At 38.8% G+C, this 20,950-nt stretch overlaps 2 protein-coding genes and 1 long non-coding RNA gene across 3 annotated transcripts; all 3 read right to left on the minus strand.

The window, feature by feature from the left end:
- Positions 1-9,637: 9,637 nt before the first annotated feature.
- Positions 9,638-11,187, minus strand: LOC130738590 (uncharacterized). Its single transcript, XR_009019467.1, has 2 exons — positions 10,724-11,187; positions 9,638-10,477 (listed from the first exon to the last, which is right to left on the minus strand). It is a non-coding gene; the product is annotated as an uncharacterized LOC130738590 (long non-coding RNA).
- A 2,794-nt stretch (positions 11,188-13,981) lies between these two features.
- On the minus strand, positions 13,982-14,869 carry LOC130735507 (kunitz trypsin inhibitor 5-like). Its single transcript, XM_057587463.1, has one exon. The coding sequence runs from the start codon at positions 14,763-14,765 to the stop codon at positions 14,127-14,129; it is 639 nt and encodes a 212-aa protein (XP_057443446.1). The 5' UTR covers positions 14,766-14,869; the 3' UTR covers positions 13,982-14,126.
- Positions 14,870-18,534: 3,665 nt separating this feature from the next.
- Positions 18,535-19,420, minus strand: LOC130735508 (kunitz trypsin inhibitor 5-like). Its single transcript, XM_057587464.1, has one exon. It carries the CDS (start codon positions 19,239-19,241, stop codon positions 18,606-18,608), a length of 636 nt encoding a protein of 211 aa, XP_057443447.1. The 5' UTR covers positions 19,242-19,420; the 3' UTR covers positions 18,535-18,605.
- Between the last annotated feature and the right edge of the window lie 1,530 nt (positions 19,421-20,950).

Below are 20,950 nucleotides of genomic sequence, written 5' to 3' on the forward strand. Positions count from 1 at the left end.
TGAATTTAGTGGGGATGCCCTGCGGGGACATGATAAACATCCCGATTCCAGTTCCATTCTTATGGCTGGAACCGTCGAAATATAACTTCCAAGGCTGTATGCCCACATAGGTTATGATCTCTCTAGGCATGGTGTGATCTGCCAAGAAATCAGCAACCGCCTGCCCTTTAATCGCTTTTAATGGGGTGTAAGTTAATGAATATTCGGTTAGGGCCAAAGCCCATTTACCAATTCGACTATGCAAGATTGGTTTGGATAACATGTGCTTTATTATATCATAATGAGAAAAAACCATTACATCGATTGGCTTTATATAATATTTCAACTTTACACAAGAGAAGTACAGGCATAGACACAATTTCTCGATCATAGTGTATCGAGTTTCTGCGATATTTAACACCCTACTTAAATAAAATATGGCTCTTTCGTTGCCATCTTCATCTTCTTGAGCCAGCATGCTCCCGATGGTTTCATCTGTGGCAGAAATATACAGCTTCATTGGCCTCCCCTTGATGGGTGGTACCATTACAGGTGGATTGGACAAGTACTTCTTGAGTTCATCGAATGCCTTTTGGTGCTCTGCCTCCCAGCGGAACACATCTTCCTTTTTTAGTCGAAGAAGCGGAGAAAATGACTTGGTCTTTTCACTGAGGTTGGTAATGAATCTCCTTAGGAAGTTAATCTTCCCCAATAACGATTGTAGTTGCTTCTTGCTGGTTGGTGGACTTGTGTCGAGAATGGCTTTAGCTTTATTTTTGTTGATTTCGATGCCCTTTTTGTGCACCACAAAACCCAAAAAATCACCTGCAATAACACCAAAAGCACATTTAAGGGGATTCATCTTTAAGCCATATTTCCTCATCCTCTCAAAGGATTTCCTCAGATGAGATAAATGGTCATCCCTTGATGGGGACTTTACCACAATATCATCAATGTAAACCTGCATGAAAGTTTCAATAAAATCATGAAAAATGGTATTCATTACCCTTTGGTAGGTCGCGCCAGCGTTTTTCAATCCGAATGGCATGACCACCCACTCGTATGTCCCTAAGGCACCAGGACATCGAAAAGCTGTTTTCGACACATCCTCTTCTGCTATGAAGATTTGATTGTAGCCTGAGTAACCATCCAACAAGCTTAAGTATTCATGACCAGCAGCTGAATCCACCATCATTTCAGCAATAGGCATGTGATATTCGTCTTTTGGAGTGGCAGCGTTAAGATCTCGAAAATCAATGCAAACTCTCATCTTGCCGTTCTTTTTGATCACTGGAACCACGTTGGCTAACCAGTCCACATATCGAGCCGTTCTGATAAACTTACACCTAAGGAGCCTTTCAATTTCTCCCTTGATTTTTACCAACACATCTGGATGGAACCTCCTGGGTAATTGCTTGACTGGTTTCTTGTCTTCTTTGATGGGTAACTTCAATTCCACCAATTCTCGACTGAGGCCAGGCATTTCATCGTAATCCCAAGCGAAACAGTCTTTGAATTCCTTGAGTAATTTCACCATCTTATCCTTTAATTCTGGGTCAATAAGAGCACTGATGTATGTTGGCCTCTTTTCTGAGCCATCACCCAGGTCCACTTCTTCTAAAGGGTCTTGTGCTTCCATTTTCTTGGACATGTCGACCACTGGCTTTTCGAAGCCTAATGGGCCGTCATCGTAGATGTAATCTAGCCTCAAATTGCAAAGGTCCTCGAATTCGCATTCATCGACACTCTGCTCGTTTTTCCTTATGCACGTGTTATCCTTCTGTGCTTTTGCCTCCTCCTGAGATGTCATTTCGACAGGAAGAATTGAGGCCTTGGCTTCGTCAGTAGCCATTTCTTTGGCTATTCTTGCGGCCTCTAAGGCCGTCCTTATTCTGTTTTCGGCTGCGTAAGCCGAAATTCGAGCTAGGCTCGAATTAATCATCTTTAACCTCATTTTGCCACTCAGTTGTGGCATCCTTTTCTTCATCGCTGTGCCATCCACTCATGGCATCAGGTTTGTACGCTTCATTAAGGTTTAAACCCCTGATGGGATCCAACGTCACCGAGTACTCCGAATACGGGTTGAAATATTGAGAGGCCACTGTGTCTAGAGGAGCAATTGTGGCTAAACTCTTTTCGAAATTTTTCTTGCTGACGTAACCTGTCTCCGCTAAGTAGTAGCTCTGATCTGCTTGCACGTTCTCGACGACTCCATCTGCTTTCCAAATGGAAATACGTTGGTGCAGAGTTGAGGGCACTGCCCCCACGCCGTGGATCCATTCTCTCCCCAATAGCAGGTTGTAGTTGGCTTTTGAGGGCACCACGATGAACAATGTGGAACGGGCCACCGTTCCTACGGTTATGCTCATCATAATTGCTCCTAAAGAAGAACCTGTCTTCCCTTCATAGTCGGAAAGGACCATGTCGTGAGGGATTAAGTCTGCTTCAGTTTTGCCTAGCTTCTTGAGCATAAACTTAGGCATTAAATTGATCGTGGCCCCTCCGTCGACAAGAACTTTATTGACTCCTTTTTCGTCGACTTTGGCCCAAACGAATAACGGCTTCAAGTGGCTTTTCATCTGCTCCGTTGGCCTCTGGAAAATAGCTCTTTCGTCTTCGACGGATCCTTTTTGCATCACGTAGTAGCACAAGGGGTTGTCATCTGGCTCCTCCTCGTCGTAGTAGTCTTCTTCATTCTCGGTGACCTCCGAGATCCTGTCGAATTCAGCGGGTAAGATAGACACTATGCAGATGATGTTGAGATCTTCCCCATCGCTATCATCGAAATCGTCGAGCATGTCTTCATCCTCGTCCTCAGCCACATCTTTCCCTTTTTCTTTGGCCGGGTTTGGGGGCACAACTGTTCCCTATTTGATAGCATGGTCGAGCTGGTTGATGATTGACCCCACACTAGGTTCCTTGTGAGGGTTGTCTTCTGGCTTTATGTCCCATAATGAACGGAACTTACCGCCTCTTTCTCTCTCAGCTTTTCTTTTCCTCAGGAAACGTCTGAATTGAGTTCTAGTCATTTGCTCAGGAGCATAATAATTCCCAGAGCCATAGGAATAGTTCCGCGACACACGGGAATTGTTGATGTAAGATGACCCCTGGCCTAAGTCGATTTTCTGCCACTTGGGGTATGGTTTTGGTCTTGGGGGTGCTGGCCTAAACCATTGATTCTTTGGCAAACCAGCATCAGGGACATAAGTCTTGTCCTTGATTCTTGACCTCTGGCCTTTGTGGCCTTCGAGTTCTTGATCCCTCTCAACCCACTCCTCGTGGGGATACTTCAACCTTCTAGACATAGGCATTTTGCTCTGGTAATGCCTCTTCATCTCAGAATCTTGATAGGCTTTAGCTGCTGACTTGTCGAAAACGGCACTACATCGAGGACAAAGCATGACCTCTTTCTCGCTATCTTTGCTTCGTGACAAAAACTCGACAAGAGTTTCCCCTGCCTTGGGGTAAACCTCCTCTAGGCTCACCTCTTTCACGACGTCTGGTTCTTCGACAGCCGTGTTTTCCTCCTTTGCCTCCTCGAGTGTCAGGCCCAGATTCAGCTTCTCAGAAATGTCAACCATGCCAATGTAGAAAGGTTCCACGTAATTGGCTTCAGCTACCAGCAGTGGGTCGGAGTCAATCTTCATTTGGCTTTTGGCTTTTTCGTCATACTTGAGCCTTCCCGAGTCCAATGCCCCCTGCACAAGATCCCTGAAACGAACACATTGTGAGGTCCAATGACCAAAAAAGTTGTGATATTTGCAATATTTCTTCCCCTTCCTTTGTTCAGGAGAAGGAAGTTTTTGGTCTTTAGGGACCACAAGCAAACCATCAGACACAAGTATATCATAGATTGCATCACATTTGGTCACATCAAAAGTATAAGTTTTCACAGCAGGAATCGTGTTCTTGGGGTTTTCCTCCCCAAGTTTGTTTTCACGTGGTTTCAATGCTTTACAAACATAAGGATCCCCTGGCTGAAGTTCAGCCAGATTGACATCATTTAAATCGACGTCTGCAGGGACTTCTCGATAAACACATGGATTTTGACATACTGAATCCGCGTCTATGTACGCTACCTTCTCCTTCTTTGGCCACTTAGTAGTCTTGGCCCTTTCCTCGGACTTTTCGGCCTTTAGTAATTCGATGTGCCTCACTCTATCTGCGAGTAAAGACATATCTCGAATATACTGAGTGTCGATTTTCTTTCTAATGGAATACTCTAGACCACCAGCGGCTAAGACAACTAGCTCGTGTTCAGGGACATGGGTGAAACATCGAGATTTAAGCATCCTAAACCTGTTTAGGTAATCATCAATAGACTCTGCTGGCTTTCTTTTAACACTAGCCAGATCCTTCAAACTTACTTTGCACTCTCCCCTAAAGAACTGTTCATGGAAAATTCTTTCCAACTGAGCCCATGTATGGACTGACCTAGGAGCGAGGGTGGTGAACCAGGTAAATGCATTCTTGGTTAAAGAACTCGGGAAGTACTTCATTTTTAAATTTTCATTGATGGCTAGGTCTCCTGCTTCGATTTGGTACCTGGCTATGTGTTCTACAGTGGACTCTCCTGAATCCCCCGAGAACTTAGTGAATTTGGGGACCTTCCAGCCTCGAGGAAGTTCTGATTCGAGAACCTCCTCTGTAAAGGCTGACACAAAATGGGGTCTATTCGCGAAACCCACGTTGAAACCATGTTGGTTCAACAGTTGCTCCACCACAGCAGCAACATTTTGTTGCCCCCCAGCGTTCTGGTGTCGAATTCTTTCTAGCACACCATCAGCGTGTTCTTCCCTGTTTACCATATATACATTTTGCAATGGCGGCTGCACTGCCTCGTACAAAGGGTTTGCCCTCATCTCTTGGTGTTGCGGCACCTGATAGCGCACAGGGGCAGGGACATGGTTAGGCAACGGGATTTGGTTGATCCCTGGCGCCGATTGGATCTCGACTGGTGCCCCCAGGGCTGTCGCCAAACGATCCATCTGTCGTGCCAAATGCTGATTATTGGCATTATTATTTTGGAGCACAGGGTTGATTAGCTCACCTATCTGTCGAGATAACATGTTAACCATTTCATGGTTACTATCATCTACTTGCTGCCTAATGGCTTGAAGTGAACCAGTGTTCATACCTGTAGATAAATAAATTTGTGAACTAGATCCAGGAATAGAAGGGCTAACTCGACTCCCCAAATTTAGCATTGTTCCATTTGCCCCAAAAGGGGGTATACCGAATGGAGGAACATTTTCAGGGAACGTCGAATACGTGCCTTGTATGCCTTGCATCATAGACGTAGGCATACCATAAGGCATGTTTTCCCTCGTAACTGTTGGAACAATTTGTGCCTGTACTGATGTAGATACAGGCATTTCTGCAACTGCAGAAATTGCTACATTCTGGGTTGACATAGTGGTGCCATGCCCCATTCCAGTAGACACTTCTTCATTATTATTACCACTACTTCCCCCGGGACTACCCTGATTGCCCACGTTAGACCCTTGGGGGGAAGTCCTCCCTCGATTGCTTGCCATACTTATAGTTTTACCACTTCTCAGGCGCATATAAATCACAATCAAGGCAAGTAGCAAATACCAAATAGCATGCAGCAAACAAAACACACAAAACGCTTCTGTAAAACTTAGTTTTCACAAAAATGGTCCCACCGGGCGTGCCAATTTGTTTACACGGATTTTTGGTAAACAAATATCCTCTTAGTTCGACTAAAGGAAGTTTAGATTTCAGGGTCCTTTTGAGAAAACGCTTTGCCAAAGTGTTGTGTGTACATGAATGTGTTTTCGACAATAACAAGCAGCTCAGATGAAACTGGAATTTATTGAATACGAGTCGATTACAAAACAGTCAAACAAACTAAAATAACATGAAAACTACATGAACTGCAGATTTCGACAAACAAACTGCACAGAAGAACTGGAAATCAACAAACTGAAATGCGGGGAAACTAAAGTGTTGGTTCTGCAACGTACTCCTTCATCATCACGTTTTGCTCCTTGAGTCTCATTGATGCGGACATTAGAGCTTTCTGGTGAATTTTTCAGAGTTTGAGTTGGGAACCCTCTTTCTGAATTGGATTCTCCTATTTATAGAGTTTCGTGTTCTGCGTGTTAGTGGGTCTGGTTTCTCCCACGATCTGATGCTTGCTCCGGAAGTTCTGCGCATGGTGGTGGAGATCGTGTGCTTCAACTGCTCCAACCGTTTCCTGGCCATGTTTTCGACCATCGTGGGGGGAATTTGACTTGGTCAGTGTGGCACGTGTTACATGTGCCTGTGTTTAGCAGTAATTGTTGTTGTCGAGTTTTGCCGCCCCATTAACTTGGTGCAACTTCCTCTTCCTTTCTTTAGTCAGAATTCGACTTCCTCGAGAGTTTTGGGCTGAATGCGTTTTTCTTTCTTGGGCCAAAATATTGGGCCAACACAGGGCCTAGAAAATTTTTGCATCAAATTGGGTTCCTAGAAATTTTTTTTTTAATTCAATTAAGGCCAAAGTGTGCCAACTCTCAATTTTATCCCAATCATCAATTCCACGTGTCTTTTATTATTATTTTTTAATTAAAAAAATAATAATAAATTATTTTTAATCCCAACTCAATTAAATAATCAGAAAGAAATTTAAAAACATAATAAATAATCTAATCTAATAATACTGCTATAAACCTGAGAAGGAAATGATAATTGCAAGTGTACACTAATCCTGCTCAACCTCAGATTAGATAATCATCTAACAAACTACTTGCCAAGTACATGAAGCATTATGGCATTTTGTGCGTGCATTCGATTCTCAGCTTGCGGAAAGACAATTGAATACGGAGCTTCAACAACTTCGTCAGTTACCTCCACCCCTCTTTCCGCTGGTAAGCAATGCCTGAAAAACGTCTTTGAACCAGCAACTTCCATAAGACTTTTGTCCACCTGCGAAATGTAATTGTGATTAAACATGCAGATGAAAGCTTCATAGGCTGGCCAAGCATACTCTTGGATTGGAAATTCATTCGTATACTGTGAAGGAAAACTTCTTTTTTTTGCCCACTAAACCCAGAATCAAACCAAAATCAAACATACTCTTGGATTGGAAAACCACTAAACCCAAAATCAAACCACCAAACCCAGAATCAAACCATGAAACCCAGAATCAAACCACCAAACCCATAATCAAACCAGCAAAATTTTCATAAAACCCCACCTGTAAAACCCACCAAACCCAGAATCAAACCAATGAGACATAACCATGTAAACCCAAAATCAAAAATTGGGGGGAAATTGAGAAACAAGTTATGAAGAAGAAATTGAAATGGAATATGACCTTTATTGGAGGAGAGGGCATTGAGGTCAAGCAGAGGCCAGCGGTGGTGGTGGAGATCGGGGGAGGGGGCGTTGAGGTCGAGCAGAGGCCAGCGGTGGTGGTGGAGATCGGAGGAGGGGGCGTTAAGGTCGAGGCAGAGGCCACGGAGGGAGAGAGCGGTGCCGTCGTAGGCAAGGGCGGCTTCATGGTCTTCTTCCTTCTCTTCTTCCCTCTTCCTTCTTCATCGATAATTCCAGAGAAGATTAGGTTAGGATTTTATTTTTTTAAAGATAGGTTAGTTTTTTATAATTGAAATGAGTTGGAATAAAAAATAATTAAAGATTTAAAAAAATTAAAACATGTGGCATAAGTTGTCATTTAAAAAAAATTATAAAAGGCACGTGGATAATGTGACAGACTAAAAATCGAGCCACATCAGCGGCTGACACACTTTGTCCTTAATTGAATTAAAAAAAAATTCTTAGGGACCCAATTTGACGCGAAAATTTTACAGGCCCTGGAATTGATTCCCTTTACAATTTCAGGGGCCTTCTAATGTATTAAGCCGATTTTAGAGAATAATGAAGTTTAGTGTCATATTAGTAAAGTTGCAAGCAGCACTAAAAGAAATTTTGTAAACTGCAGCGGTTTCTGGAACTATTTTCGACGGTTCCATCCACTGCACAATGCATGTTTGAGGCGGCGTATTGGTAACGGTGTGGGGGATCCTTTTACGACGGTTTTGGCCAACTATTGGAGAAACCGCCAGAAGACATATAGCGGCGCATATTGTATAATTGTTCATCTCACCTCTATTATGTGGCGCGGTCTGAACCACTGCGAGATGCTTTTGTGAAATTTTCACACTTTCGTTGTGACTCATACTATTGTAATATTTACTAATTAACACATTGAATTCCAAAAAAAATCAAAATTTTCAATAAATAATAATTTACATTAAATGAACTTAATTATCTAACTAAAAACTTGGTTTAGTTTAATTTGGATGCAACAGAATACACACTACTCTTTGAATAAATAGGTTAATTATGGCGTATTGACCAAAAGTAGATTAATACTAATAAGGAGAATGCTTAATATTATGGTGTATCTCCAATGCAAGGTTCTTAGTTCTTATATAAGAAGTTTTACTTTTTGAGTTCTTAGCATAAAAAATTAGTTTTTCTCTCTCATTCATTAAATTTAAGTATTGAATTAGCATTTAAATTTAAATCAAAATTATATGGAAATAAAAAATATTAAAATATAATGGTATTGTGGGACTGGATGAATAGTGCTAAGAACTAAGAAATCATGGTTGGAGCAAAATCTTCAAAGAGTTGCTTAAGCACATGTGGCAGTACATGCCCACATGAATTTCTAAGAACTAAGAACTAGTATTGGAGATGCTCATGAAATAGGTTTAGACAAAAGTAAATTGGTGCTTTGTTTGTTTCTTTTTATTTTTGACTTTGTATATATCATGGGTTGAGGTACCCCTAGTACCTTCATAATTCAATTTTACTTAAAACATACAATTTTGCTTATCTAAAAATCTACAGTCCACCCAATTTTATGTAGAGGCAAATTCAGTGACGAAAAAATTTGTCACTACTAATTATTTAAAATTTAAATAAATTTAATGAATATACACTATCACAGATTAAGTTTTGAAAATAATTATACTGAAATAAATTTTAAAAAAACCATCAACTGTGTTGTCGAGCCCACACCCCGTCCATCTTCAAACCATGTTTTTCACCACAAACTGCCACCACCAAGCCTTTATTCCCTTTAGCGCAGTGGCCACGTACCGTCCCAGAACATGAAACCCCATGGCACTATCTCAAAGTTGTCTTGTGACCTGAACCCCGGAGGATCTGACCAAACCTCACCTCGCACAACTGGTGTTGGCGCCCCTTCGCCGTGAATCACAGGTCTCCAATGCCACTTGTTCTTCTACTTCTTGTGAACTTTGCCCCATTATTGTTTTCGGGGAACACTCTGTTAGTTTAAGATACTGTTGAATTTTGTTAAAAGCGGCTCTTCACCAGTGGCGGATCCAGGACCCCAGGGTCAGGGGGTTCAAAATTTTCAAATGAGCACATCGATAAAAATTAAAAATAATAACATACCATAATTAGAATTCTTAATATATCTCATGAATGAATTAGGGAAATCAATTTAGGGAAATCAAGCTTCACACAACAACCAGAATTAGGGGAAAAAATAGACATATCCAGTTTTTTCTTTTTGGTAAGCCAATGATATAATAAAAAGGCACAAGGGGTGTCATCCTAAAGATTACAAGTAAGCAACAAAGAGGAGAGGTACAAAGCAGCAAGGCTCCAAACATACAACAAAGGAAAATAGCTAAAACTGCAATTACAGAGTTGATATACATTTTTTTGGTAAACCAAAAGATTGTATTAATAGGAGGCACAAGGGGTACCCTAACCCTTAATACAAGAAAAGAATAAGCAATGGAAAAAACAGAAAATAAAAGGATGGAACAAAGCACTAAGAAGGTACAGCAAGGGTCCTAATTCTCTTATACACTACATGCATCTGATAGGTAAACCAAGCTGAATTCCTTTCCCTTCAAGATAATTCTCCAAAACTAGAATTAAACATTCCTAGGGTCCAATGACAACAATCCAGCAGGCAGCACCTATACTATCATGTAGTAGCAAAGTCCAGGAATTCACAAGCTACGTATTTCAATTGCCACACCCAACTTTGATGCTCCTGCCAGCTCTGATATACCCAACAAACCAGTCCTGCTTCCTGATAAACCAATTTACATGATTCCAAGCAAACAATGGGGTTAGTAATCCATTCAAACTGCGAGTAATTAAAGCCTCTCAATTTTCCTTTTAACCACAGCCAAGACCTGTACTGTATGGCGTCCAGCGCTGTGGATAAATCAGGTTACAGAGTTGATATACATGAGTCTTAAGCCTTTTCCTTTGAAGTCAATCAAACTATCAAAGCCAAATCACCACTCAAGTAGAAACCCAATCCAACGTCCCCTACTGTCTTAATAAAACCAACCAGCCAAGGACCCCAAACAATCATCAAACATACAAATAATAGCCAAAGACACCTCCCAGTTAGCCATCTCCTGCACTTAAAATTGCAGCAGAACCTTGCAAGTTGCTTGAATGCACATGTGTCTTCCACAGATCCATTTCTCTACAAGACCCCAAAACCAAATCAATTGAACTCCACATTCAATCAATCATTCAATCAAATACAATCAAACACTATCATTCTATGATTTCTATCAATCTAAACCATCCAAACGAGCATTGCATAAAAACACAACTATAAACCTATTTCTGATTTCTGTAGAAAAACATCAAAACCAACTCAATGAAACTCCACATCCAACATCACATATTCACATTCATACCAAAAATAAATCAGAAAGAAAGAAACCTTGAGAGTTGAATGCAGATTCCCAACGCAGAGCAGTGACCCTCTCGTGAGATACGGAGATAGAGAGGCGCGCGGCTGGACGGGTGGACGGTGGTGGCGTGGCGTGGTGATGAGCTGGTGGCCGGTGGTGAGCCGTGCTCGTGCTGTGTGCTTGATGAGTGATGACGGCCAGCCAAATCTAGTGAGAGACTGAGAGTGAGAGAAAGAGGGTGAGGGCATGACCTAGTGAGAGACTCGTGAGATGAGAATGAGTGAGTCTGTGAGTGTGTGAGAGAGGTGTCAATGGGTCTATGGGTGCAAATGAAAAATCTCAGGGGTTCAAAAAAAAAACTATATAGGGGGGTAAGTAGAATTTTTTTCTTTTTCAGGGGGTTCATCTGAACCCCCTCACTTAGCTGTAGATCCGCCCCTGCTCTTCACCACATCACTGGGTTGTAGTAGCCTCGGATCCACTTCTTATTTCTTAATTTTATTTCTCTCTCTTCTTCGTCCACTTGTGCTCTCTCATTAAAAAATTAATTTGTTACAAGATTCCTTTTGTGGATCTACAATCCAGTTTTGAAAATTGGTAATTTTTATTGAAATTGCATTATTACCATATACAAATATGGAAATGAAAACACAAACATGTTTGACTATGTTGGAGAAATAGTTTATCTGCTAGTCTGGTGTGCTATTCGAAATTTGTAAAAGTTGCACTGTGAATTTACAGAGGAGTAACACAAATGAGAGAATGAAGAGCACTCGGAGTATTACACTTCTTCACGAAAACTCATTAAAATTCACATTGATTGTGTTTGAAAATTTATAAGTTCATATGCTTTTCAAACAAAGAATTATTTATGCCAATAAAATTTCTAAACCAGCCAGATAATCCCAAGATGCTTAAGATCACTTATTTAAATAGGTTTATCTTTCATGATATTCCAATAAAATTCATCATACTCAGAACTGAATTTCATAAGCACTTCGGCCATCAACAGTACGACATCGCCATAATTTAGAAAATCATTCAAAAACTTCCATAAGGAGAGGTTATAAAATCCTCTCAACAAAAATGTAAAAGTAACGTAAAATATCTACCCAGTGTTACATTACAGAGCAAGACACTTATTTTATTATAATAATAATAATAATAACATAAACTGAGACTCTCCGAAGCTACTCCTCATGAGCCACATCTCTATCTCCAGTACCTGAGCGATGTCGCATAGAACATCATTCCAACAGAAGGGTAAGAAGTTACATTTTATAAAATATAGCATAACAAAGAGCAAGTAAACAATTCAGATTCAGCTTTATAAATACTTCACCTTTTCTTTAAAATCTGAGTGATTATAATATTTGCTCTCAAGACAAAATCACAATTCTTATTAAGGTTTCGGAAAATATAAGCTTTAAGAAGAATAATAATTCGACTTTACCACAACAGCAAAACAATTCACTAACAAATTACCAAACACATAAAACCACTGAAAACGTGAAACTTAGTGTGTGAGACTCTAATGTATGCATGTGGTACCAATTGTTAACCTTAGCGGTATCACCGCGTCCACTCCAGACAGTTAACCACCAATGAAGTCCACTCCAGACTTCCAGAACCACGCCAGTTCTGGGACAAACCTCAGTTTTCCGATGAAAACCGACACGTTGCCTCTTGACTAAATGAAGTGTATTTCGTGCAAAAACTCATAAATTAAAACATGCAATTTGAGACCACTCCAGCCCCAAATATATAACATATTTTCTCACCAAATTCCATAACGGAAATCACACCAAAATTGCACAAAATAACACTTCAATATAATTATCTATCATTCACTATTCCACCGATAAACTAGCAACACAAAATCATCAAATGTCTCATATCAATTACTAGAACCAGTTCCAGAATCAATCACAGAGTTAAGCAGAAACATAGCAAACTTGCAGATAATTCCGGTACTAAACGTGCACTCCAAAAATTATGAACATTTTACCAAACATAGCCTTATACTTTAGCTTTCATACAAAATTAGTTTCACCCAATTTGAAATTCTGTAGAGAGAGTTATGCTCTTTACAGCACAGGCTGTTAGGGTGTCTGCGAGCAAAACAGAGTGAACTTGCAGATAATTCTGGTATTGAACCAGAAATCCAAAAATTATGAAAATATTACCCAATATAACCTTATGAGTTAGATTTCATACAAAATTAGTTTCACTCAATTCGGAATTCTTTAGAGAGAGTTATGCTCTCTACAACACAGGCTGCTAGGGTGTCTGCGGGCAGAAACAGAATGAAATTGCAAATGATTCTGGTATTGAACCAGCAATCGAAAAATTATGAAAATATTACCCAACATAGCCCTATGAGTTAGCTTTCATACAAAATTGGTTTCACTCAATTTGGAATTCTGTAGAGAGAGTTATGCTCTCTACAACACAGACTGTTAGGGTATCTGCGGGCAGAACAGAACAGAAACCAATTTTCCCCAGAACCTCAATTTCGCTCAAAATCAATTTTGCTCACCACATGTTAACACTCAACACAGTCTCTCAGTTCTGAATTTTCAAAGAAGATGGGGGTTCCTTCATGTTAAACTCAACCTCTGTTATTCTACAATTATACAAGGTAAATTCAAACCCTTACCTTCTATGACACCGGTACAAAGCCTCCTTGACCCTTTTCTTCTTAAAGATCAAACTCTAGGTTTTCTCCACCTTTACTCCTCTCCTTCACCTTTCACGTGTTCCTGTGTTCTGCTGCTTCTCTAATCCTAATTTTCTGATTTCTCTCTTTTTAATTCTCTCATAACCCTTAAATAATCTTACAATGGGCCCCACTTCCAACTACTCACTTAAAACCTAAAACCCTTATTTATCTATATCACATAATTATTTAATAAAATAACTTAATGACCTTATCATCTAATTAAATCACATAATCACATAATCATCAAATTAAATCACATAAATTATCAAATTACCATATAACATAATAATTAAAATAAAATAATAAATAACCTAATAACGAAAAGTGGGGTGTTACACTATTCGAAATTTGTAAAAGTTGCACTGTGAATTTACAGAGGAGTAACACAAATGAGAGAATGAAGAGCACTCGGATATTTTTGTTTTAAAATTTATTGGATTATATTGAAAATATTTTTTGAAACTATTGATTAACAATTTATTGATGAAGAATATTTTTTCATCTAAATTTGTCTCCATATAAAATAAAGTGGGATGTAAATTTTAGATAAGAACGAGGTGGAGTATAATTCTTACAAATTTTAAGGAAGATTGTACTTTGCTATTTTGGTTGTGTAATGATCAACCATACACACATATAAAAGCTCTACAACACACTTAATGCATTACATTACACTTATTCATTACTAGGATTTATGTATAAGTAGAAGTTTAGGCAGCTGCTCGCTGGAACCGAACTGGATATCTGAAATCATTCAGACCTAGACGCTTGCCATAATGATCCTCATAAATTCCTATGCTGCTGCATTCATGTTCACAACCTTTTTTATTGCACACACTTGGACAGTAACTCAGTGCATAAACATCCTCCTTGTCCTCGTATGTGTGAATCTTGAACCAATTGTAAATGTTGTCATAATTCCACGGGTCACCGAGATAACCACCAGTAGTCACACACCATTGTCCTGTTGTAGAATTAAAATCACCAAGCTTCCACACATTGGATTCGGGACAGCTTGTTTCAGTATAAAAATTGATGTTGAGATCGGTGTCGGCGCGAATAACACTTTTAATAGTGTTCACAGGTGTGAACACCACAGGCAGGCCTCGGTTGCCATTCACAACTACAACAACATCAAGAGGGCAGTGTTCTTTACCTCTTCTGGCAAGGCCAACACCGCCAACGACGGGAGAACCCGGAACGATGTAGTATTGAGCACCGGATATGACATTCTTCCCCGATGTGTCGCGAATCGCTCTATTAGGTAAAGTATATTTTGTTCCTAGCAGCGGCTTTGTGCTCAAGGCAACAAAGAGAAGGACCAATGCAAGAAATAATGTGATCTTCATTGTTTGGTATGATGTGTTTAATGTTTTTGTTCTTGTTGTGAATTGAATAGCTGAAGAGATTGAAGATTTATATATAGGCAAGGGGCGGCGCTAATATATGGATTATTTTTTGGTCGCATACAATTTGCTATGACGGAGACAAACCTGTCTGGTTTGGGATGCAGAGTGAAAAGAAGTCCATGGGCTGCTGATCTAGTCCTTTCAATGTTTTATTCTAAGCTTTCTCCTATTAGATAAGACCAAATAATTTGATCTTATGCCAACTCGTTGGTCTCCCACCTGTTTCCTTATCATCTTATAATGAGTTTATTATTAATGGCATCTAGTTCATCATTTGTTGTGCATAATATAATGCGATAATATGAGGGTCGAAGTTAGCCGCTTCAGACCTATCCAGCACTAAATGAGGCATAAAGTAAATTTTAAAATGAGACTTTTTTACTTAAAAAATATTTATATTAAAACTTTTTTATTTAAAATTATTTTTTCGAGTTTTTTGAAATGCCAAACTAGTCAAATGTGAGATTAAGTATTTTTTTTCTTTTCATGGAAACTATTGGGCTTGGGTTTTTAAACTGAGACCTTGAATTTTATTGGCTAAAAAGTATTTTTTGCCCCTGATGTTTCAAGTTTGTGCAAATTCTGTCCCTACTCTATTTTTGTCGACGTTTCTACCCCTCATGTTTTCAAACAGTGCACCGTCTATCCCTCTGTCAGTCAGACTTTCTCAGGAGAGGTTCCTGAGTGGATTGGAGAGATGAAGAAGAGTATATGAAGTTGATGATGATCAAGAAAATGATATAAATGAAATTTGATTGATGTATATATCAATTATGTATGTAACTGAACTGGTTAAATGCATGTTTTGATACTTACATGTCTTGAGTTTGAATCTCCCATGCTCCTTTTTCCAATTTCACTTGTAACTCCCACGTGGCAGGTCCAAAAAATATAAATTAAAAAAAGCCAAATCAACTCATTCCGTTAGTTTTTTAACGTCTGACTGACGGAGGGGTAGACCGTGCACTGTTTGAAACACATGAGAGGTAGAAACATAGACAAAAATAAAGTAGGGGCAGAATTTGCACAAACTTGAAACATAAGGGGCCAAAAGTGTTTTTTAGCCAATTTTATTTGAGACTTTTTTTGCAAAAAGACTATTGAACTTATCAAATGAATGGAAGACCTTTTTTACTTAGTACAAATTTTTTTAAGGGGCCTAAAGCTCTTACTTAGGACATAGACCTTGGGTCATTCTACACTTTATTCCAAATGAATATGAATATTGAACTACTTTTCGATATGTGAATAAAGATCCTCTTAATGTAAGTGACGCTCTGCTAGGGTTAGCTTCTTTTGTGCAGCGCTGTTCTCCCCCTTGGGGGATCCTCCTCCTTTAGGGAGGTTCTTCTCCTACTTGGTAGGTCTTTTCTCCCACAATAGGTGGGTTTCTTCCACATTAGGTGGATTTGCTATCCAAATAAGTGAGTTTTTCTTCCTTTCCTAGTTGTCCTCTTTTCTCTGGCCACCACTTCATTCATTCACTCCACTGTTACTTCCGCATTGGCTGTTTCGTCTCCTCCACCTCCCACCATGTACAGAGACACAGATCTAATTTCTAGACGGTGCGACCGTCACCTCGCCGCCATCGCTGTTGTGAGTGCCCCTTCAACCCAGGCCTAAGGCCCCTTCTCCAAACGCTCCTCCTTGGCAAAGCTCTGGGTTGAAAATGGATGTGTTGTAGCTGTTTCAGATCCTGAAGCATTGATTTGCCACCGTGTCACCGCTGTCGTCGTACCGTTGCTGCGTGTTCTCTGCATCGACCGCTACCACCCCTCCCTCTGTTCTGCTACTGTGTAGATCTGCTGCCTTTTTCTATGGTGCTAGTGCTGCTAACTTGACTTCTCTTGGTCCTGCCGTTGAAGCTACGTTTGCTTCTTTGAAGGCTGTCAGTTTATGCAACTCCGACAGAGTGGGATGATTTGCAGTGGAGCAGTAGTTTATTGTAGATTTAAAACTGTTTGGAAAGTTGAGTTGCTGTGTTGGTGATCCTAGGATTTAAGAGTCTGTATGATTTTTCTTAGTTTGTTTGGTTGCTTAGATAAGCATGAGTGAGTATGCTTTAAGCTTAATTTCTGATATGATTATGCATTGCTTGATCACGTTTTGGGAGAAAAGTCCCACTGATGTAAGTGTTGTTAGGCAAACTTTGAATGTTAATCTTTGCACCTTTGACTAAAAATGAAAAAAAATAAAGATCCCCTTATAAGTAGTAGTTTGAAAAAAACAGATAATATTCTAAGAAGACGAGTTGAATTGTTTTTATAAAAGTTCTTTGTAACTTTTAATAATTGTGAAAAAATTTCATGCACCGACAATATATAGTTTTTTTACACCGTCAACCAATCAAATTTCATGAAAGTGAGAAATATTTATTTTTTATTTAATTAAATTGACTGACATGGTAAATCTTTAAAATCTAATTGGTTGACAGTGTATCAAAATTAAACTCTTAATAATTTACCTCTTTCTCTATTTACTTCAATAAATGTTGAACGTTAGTACGAGTCTAAAGAAATTAGGTAGCAAAAATAATTTCTTAAGTTTAGAGTGCCCTTTAATAAAGTGAGTTCAATACATCAGCTAGCAATAATTATATTGACAGATAGTTAATAATTTTCCGATGTAAAAAAAAAAAAAACAGAAAGATAGTTAATAGTTAGAAATATCACACATGTATTTATCTTTCCTAGAATCCTAGTTTACCTCAAACCCAAAACTACTTTCAGTGACCTCTTAATCACCAAAGAGATTTTTACTTAACTATGCAAATTAAGTTACAAGTATGTCCGCCCCTTCAAGCTAAAACAAGTAGTACTTTAGTAGTTTCTCCAAGCTAACTGAGTGTAGCTTTATCCAATTGGTGCCGGTCACAATGGTAAAAAGTGTTTGTTTGAATCCTAGATCAAGGGTTCGATTTTTAGGAAGAGTTTGATCCTTGTTCTAATGTCGGTTCTTTCAGATGGTTTGGTGCTGCTGCTAGTTTTTGCTGTTCTGTTATTATGTTCTGTGGTTTTCTGTTGCAGTCTTCGTCCCCTGTTTTTCCCCTGTTGTCTCCTGCCTTTCTTTTGCTGTATTGCTTGCTGTTGGAATGGTGTGTACTTGGCCTTGAGATTTTTTCTCTTGGCATATTTTAATAATATCATTTCCCTTTTCAAAAAGAAAAAAAATTGATTTTGCAGTGGTTTCACTTGCTGCAATATTTACATCTACTTTTTAGTTTTCAAGTAGTTAAAGACGGGTTAAGGATAAAGGATCGATCCTTAAAAGTAGATGTTAATATTTCATGTAAATACTCCCTTTTTTGTCTTTGTTATTCTTTTATCTCATATGAAACCTGAAACCTTAATTTGAAAAATTAGTGATCTTTGAATTGTAAAATCAAACAAATTTATTGAAAGACCATCAGTGACCTTAACCTTTAGGGATCACCACAAAGACACCATGTCATATTACTCAGAAGACAAGCAATACAAGAATAGGGTGAATAACTTGTTAAGGGATTCACTGGTGATTGGTGATCCACTATTACCCGTCGTTGATTTAAGATTGTCCATTAAAAAATTATTATACCAAAATATGGCTAAAAATAATTGCTTAATGGTGTACTAGTTAAAAAATTATTCACTCTGCATTAATAGAACCAAAAAATGGACCACCTTAAAATATGAACTTTGTTATTTTTTTTTCTTTATTAGGGCAATTCAAGACAAGTAATACAACCAAAAGAAAACACAAAGGTAAAAACACGTACACATTGATATGAAGAAAATTAAACTTCTAGGCCTGCTTGAACTGAACTTTTAATGGCACATTGCTGAGAGCTAGACGCTTATTCTCATTGTAATCATCCAAATACACCCCAACATCACTGCATTGAACCTTGCATTGTTTGCACACACTAGGACAGTAAACTATCTTGTAGTAATCATCATCATACTTTTCAATCTTGAACCAAATGCTAACTGTCTTCTTTCCCGGTTTTCCAAGAACGCCACCAATCGTCACAAACCGTTGTTTCGTCCAAGCATCAAACTCACCAATCTTCCACACAGAGGAAAGGGGACATGTCATGTTTTTTATGTAGAATTGAATGTTCACATCAGTGGAGATGTTGACAACTGCTTGCTTACGACTCATGGCGTTGAATGACACCGGGAAGCCCTCATATGCGTCCTCAGCCGCAACGTAAAGAGGGCACGGTTCGTCTCCGATGAGCGCGAGGCCACTGAGGCGGGTGGTTGGAGAAGGGAGGACGTAGTAAGTGGGACCGATTTGGAGCTTTCCTCCTGAGATGTCAAACACTTGCTCATTTGAAGAAGCATGAGCTGCTTCAAGGACTAGAGAAAAGAGTAGGAATGTGAATATTGATGGGAATGTTATTGTCTTCATTATTGTTTTGGGTTGTGATATCATAGGTGAAGACCGTCAATTGATTTATAAAGCTAGTGTGGATCAAATACCTGGGGTTCATATGCACACTGATAAATACTTGATGACACTTTTTTGTTATGAATCATTTTGACCCGCAGAATTACAAATATCATCAGTTTCCTAATACACTAGCCAATTCACTCTTGCCCAATAGATGGCGGTGCTCCTAACGATCATCCTAATTTTTATAGAAATATTTTCTTCCGCAACTTTTGCCACTAATTTATAAATTGATAACTTCATCATAAAAATGTCATTATTAGCGATGAATATTATTTTCATCTCTTAAATTAGTCTTTAGTTTTAAAATAATTGTTAAATTTTGCATGTATTATTCCTAACTCGAAAAAAAATTGTTACACATGGAGGATGATACGTACGAATACGATGCACAACAGTATAATATTGTATCTTTTATTTCGTTAGTTTTCTAAAAGTAGCACATCTAATTGAGAAGTATGAAACTGCTTGCTGCCTAACAATAAACAACTCCTTTCCAAAAAACAAAAAAAAAAACAACTTGGAAGATTAGGGTGCCAAAATTAAGAGCAGTCCAGTTTTGATGTCTTCAACTAAAAGATGCCCAACTACATTACGCAATTTCTCAATCATTCAAGTAGGCCTGATCTAGTTTCTGCTTTGATGGCCCATATTAAAATAAAGACATGATGCCAAATATCTAGAAGATGAGTACCACTTTTCTCACCATCCCCAAAACCAATTCCACCATCCATTCATCTTGATATTCCTAAAATATCCTCAGTCAGTTTTAAAGTTTCATATTCCCACCTTCCCCACAAGTCCACAATTCTCATTCTACATCCACTACAAGAATAATGATTATTAAAGCCAGCCAATGAGTCAAAAGCATAGATATACCTCATTCATCTTCCATCTCCGGGCTCACATTAAATAGTTAAAAGTTAATATCTTAGAGCATGTCCAATGTTTAGTAGTAGTACCTTAATTGATATTTTATCATTTTTTGGACCTGATATGCCACATACGATATAAGGTACCGATCCGATGCAACTTTGCGATAATTGTTGTATCTTATTTTCATTTTAGTTAGGCCTCACACTACCTTCCTTTTAGTTGTACCATCCATAAGGTATGTTGGATGAATAAAAGAGAAAAAAATGTTTTGTAATCCAACCCTAAGGCATTGGAGATGCTCTTATCATTGATCACCAATGCTGATGTCTTGTTAATATCTCTACACTGTACACTAATGAAAAGAACACAAATTTTTTATACCTTCACTTAACATTGGCCGAAAGTCGACACTCATTAGCGTCGGCCAAAAGCCAATACTAATGAAGCTAAATTCGACTTTACACCCCTTTAGATCCCGCATAATGTCAGCGTCATGACCCACTTTAAACGGTTGGAAGTTATTGCAATATTGTCTTTCAAACAAGTTGGCGTTGCGTTAGCGTTGCATGAGCTGACACTACGTACGCGTGGCATTAAGTTCCTTGTAATAGACAAAGAACTTGTAAATCTCTAAGCCAAACAACTTTTCCAACATTCCATATAATTTGACTGGACACTAGAGTCCAAACAATATCCTTCGAAAAATTGACCGAACCACCAGTATTGTACACGTGGCCACTAATGGATTTTTAAAACATTAATTAATGCGAACCTTTTAACCTTCTTCTAATTTCCAACTTTAATTAATGGTTTAA

Source organism: Lotus japonicus, chromosome 2, assembly GCF_012489685.1.
Source record: "Lotus japonicus ecotype B-129 chromosome 2, LjGifu_v1.2".
NCBI classification, from domain to species: Eukaryota; Viridiplantae; Streptophyta; class Magnoliopsida; order Fabales; family Fabaceae; genus Lotus; species Lotus japonicus.

Excerpts from the sequence above, each read along its gene's own strand:
- LOC130735507 (XM_057587463.1), bottom strand. The coding sequence starts at position 14,765 with ATGAAGATCACATTATTTCTTGCATTGGTCCTTCTCTTTGTTGCCTTG.
- LOC130735508 (XM_057587464.1), bottom strand. The coding sequence starts at position 19,241 with ATGATATCACAACCCAAAACAATAATGAAGACAATAACATTCCCATCA.